We start from the raw sequence: 1,841 nt of genomic DNA, 5'->3' as shown, positions 1-1,841 counted from the left end.
GTGTCTGTGTTCACCGACGATGTGGGCTTGTTGATTATTTTCTTTATTCTCTTTGATTTTAAATATTCCAACGTTCTAATAAGAAGCAAGATCAGCAAGTTTTGACAAAAAGCACTATTTTTTTAAAAACGTCTGCTAGGGTTCAGCCGCTATGAACTCATCGGAAGAGAAATTGCCTTCGACGGAGGAAATTGACAACCTCCAACGGTCAACCAGGAAGAAAAAACGTCAGGAAGGTACTTTTAGTCACGATCAGCAGCTGAAGCCCAGAGATGATGAGTGGATGCACGACAAAGTGTCCTATAAAGAAATGATACTGAGGCATAATGGAGAGTGGCCCCCCCAATGGGGAAGAGAACTCGATGGAGGAAGATGAGGAGTTAGCTGATGAAGGTAAGGAGGATGCCCAACCTGTTCCAGAAGTCACATGCGAAGTTAGGGTTGACGGAAGGACCAATTTTTTGCTTTCCAAAGAGTTCAAAAAGAAGGCTTGGCGTCCATGGCATCAAGCGATTTATGTCAAATTATTGGGGAAAAGACTATCCCTAGCTTTTATGGAAAAAAGTCTGGAGAATATGTGGGCGCGTGAAGGACAGCTGATGATCACAGATGTGGAGAATGGGTTCTACCTAGTGCGATTTTCAGAGAAAAAAGACCTCGATCATGCTTTGACTGCTGGCCCGTGGGTGATTTTGGATCATTACTTGGTGATTCGAGCTTGGGAACCTGATTTCCAACCGTTTCAAGCGGCAGTTAACAGAGTCATGGCTTGGGTAAGACTACCTCAATTCCCTATTGAATATGTAAATACTAAATTAGTAAAGAGTATAGGGAATTGGATTGGTCGATTTGTCAAATTAGATGCTGCTACTACTTCACTTGCTAGGGGTAGATTTGCACGGATTTGTGTGGAACTGGATTTAAGTAATCCCCTACAGGCTGATTATAAAATAGAAGGTAGGTTAAAGAAGATTGAATATGAAGGTTTACATATAGTGTGTTATTCTTGTGGCCAGTATGGTCATAGAGCTGAAAAATGCTCTAAATCTACAGTTGGACCTGGTGGAGATGGAAAGGAAGAAGAAATGAGAAATGCTGACTTAGGGAATGATGAGGGCAGGGAAGTAAGTCAAAATCAGACCGTGGAGGGTGGATCTTTTGGCCCTTGGATGTTAGTGAATATACAACAGGGTGCTAGTAAGGCTTCCAATTCTAAGATAGCAGAGCACAAAGTTAAGGATAGCTCTATTCACAATGGGAGCCGGGTAAAGGGTGCAAATTTCAATGTTCTGAGGACAGTAGCTGAGGAGAATGAGAATTTGGGGAATATGGAGTCTGTGAAGGAAACCCAAGTGTATTCGGAGGAAAGACAAATGGTTAGGAATACAAAAAGAGAGAAGATGAATTTAAAGGAGAAGGCCATTGATGCTCACCGGCAAGTGCACCGATCGCACAAGTAATATAAAGTAAGTAAAGTTCGTCTCCACAGGGATTGGGTCGAATACCAATTAATTATTCCTTTCAAGAATGGAAAAGTTCAAAAGGCTTGTGACAAATAATTGTCGATTGGTGTAAAATTGAGAACCAAAGTAAAGACTTGTTTTTGTATTTTTCGTATTAAGAAATAGACAATAAAAATGAGAATTGATTTTAAAATGTGAGAAAAGCATTGTAGCTAGAGCGCACTCACCTTATGATCCCCACTTATTACTTTGGATTGGTTTAAAAATATTCATTTATAAAATTACTCGGATAAATTATTATCTAAAATAATTATTAGTCAACCCTCAATTCCTTGCAAGGTTAACCCTTTAATCCCATGAGGAACCCTAATTCCTTGC

General features: G+C 40.0%; 1 protein-coding gene across 1 annotated transcript; it reads left to right on the top strand.

Moving 5' to 3' along the window:
• Window positions 1-326: 326 nt before the first annotated feature.
• Window positions 327-1,575, top strand: LOC133311308 (uncharacterized). The gene is made up of 2 exons (XM_061512335.1): window positions 327-1,435; window positions 1,545-1,575. The coding sequence occupies exons 1-2, from the start codon at window positions 327-329 to the stop codon at window positions 1,573-1,575; spliced, it is 1,140 nt and encodes a 379-aa protein (XP_061368319.1).
• The last annotated feature ends 266 nt before the right edge of the window (window positions 1,576-1,841 follow it).

The sequence above is a fragment of the Gastrolobium bilobum genome, unplaced genomic scaffold (genome assembly GCF_033153095.1).
Source record: "Gastrolobium bilobum isolate Gb01-03AN ecotype WA unplaced genomic scaffold, APGP_CSIRO_Gbil_v1 utg69924, whole genome shotgun sequence".
Taxonomy (NCBI): domain Eukaryota; kingdom Viridiplantae; phylum Streptophyta; class Magnoliopsida; order Fabales; family Fabaceae; genus Gastrolobium; species Gastrolobium bilobum.
This window is presented reverse-complemented; position numbering and strand designations above follow the sequence as displayed.

What these genes read in the sequence shown, in the direction of transcription:
- LOC133311308 (XM_061512335.1), top strand. Translation starts at nt 327, where the DNA reads ATGGAGAGTGGCCCCCCCAATGGGGAAGAGAACTCGATGGAGGAAGAT. An exon ending in AAGGCCATTGATGCTCACCG is followed by an intron (nt 1,436 to 1,544) that starts GCAAGTGCACCG and finishes AAAGTTCAAAAG; the next exon opens with GCTTGTGACAAATAATTGTC.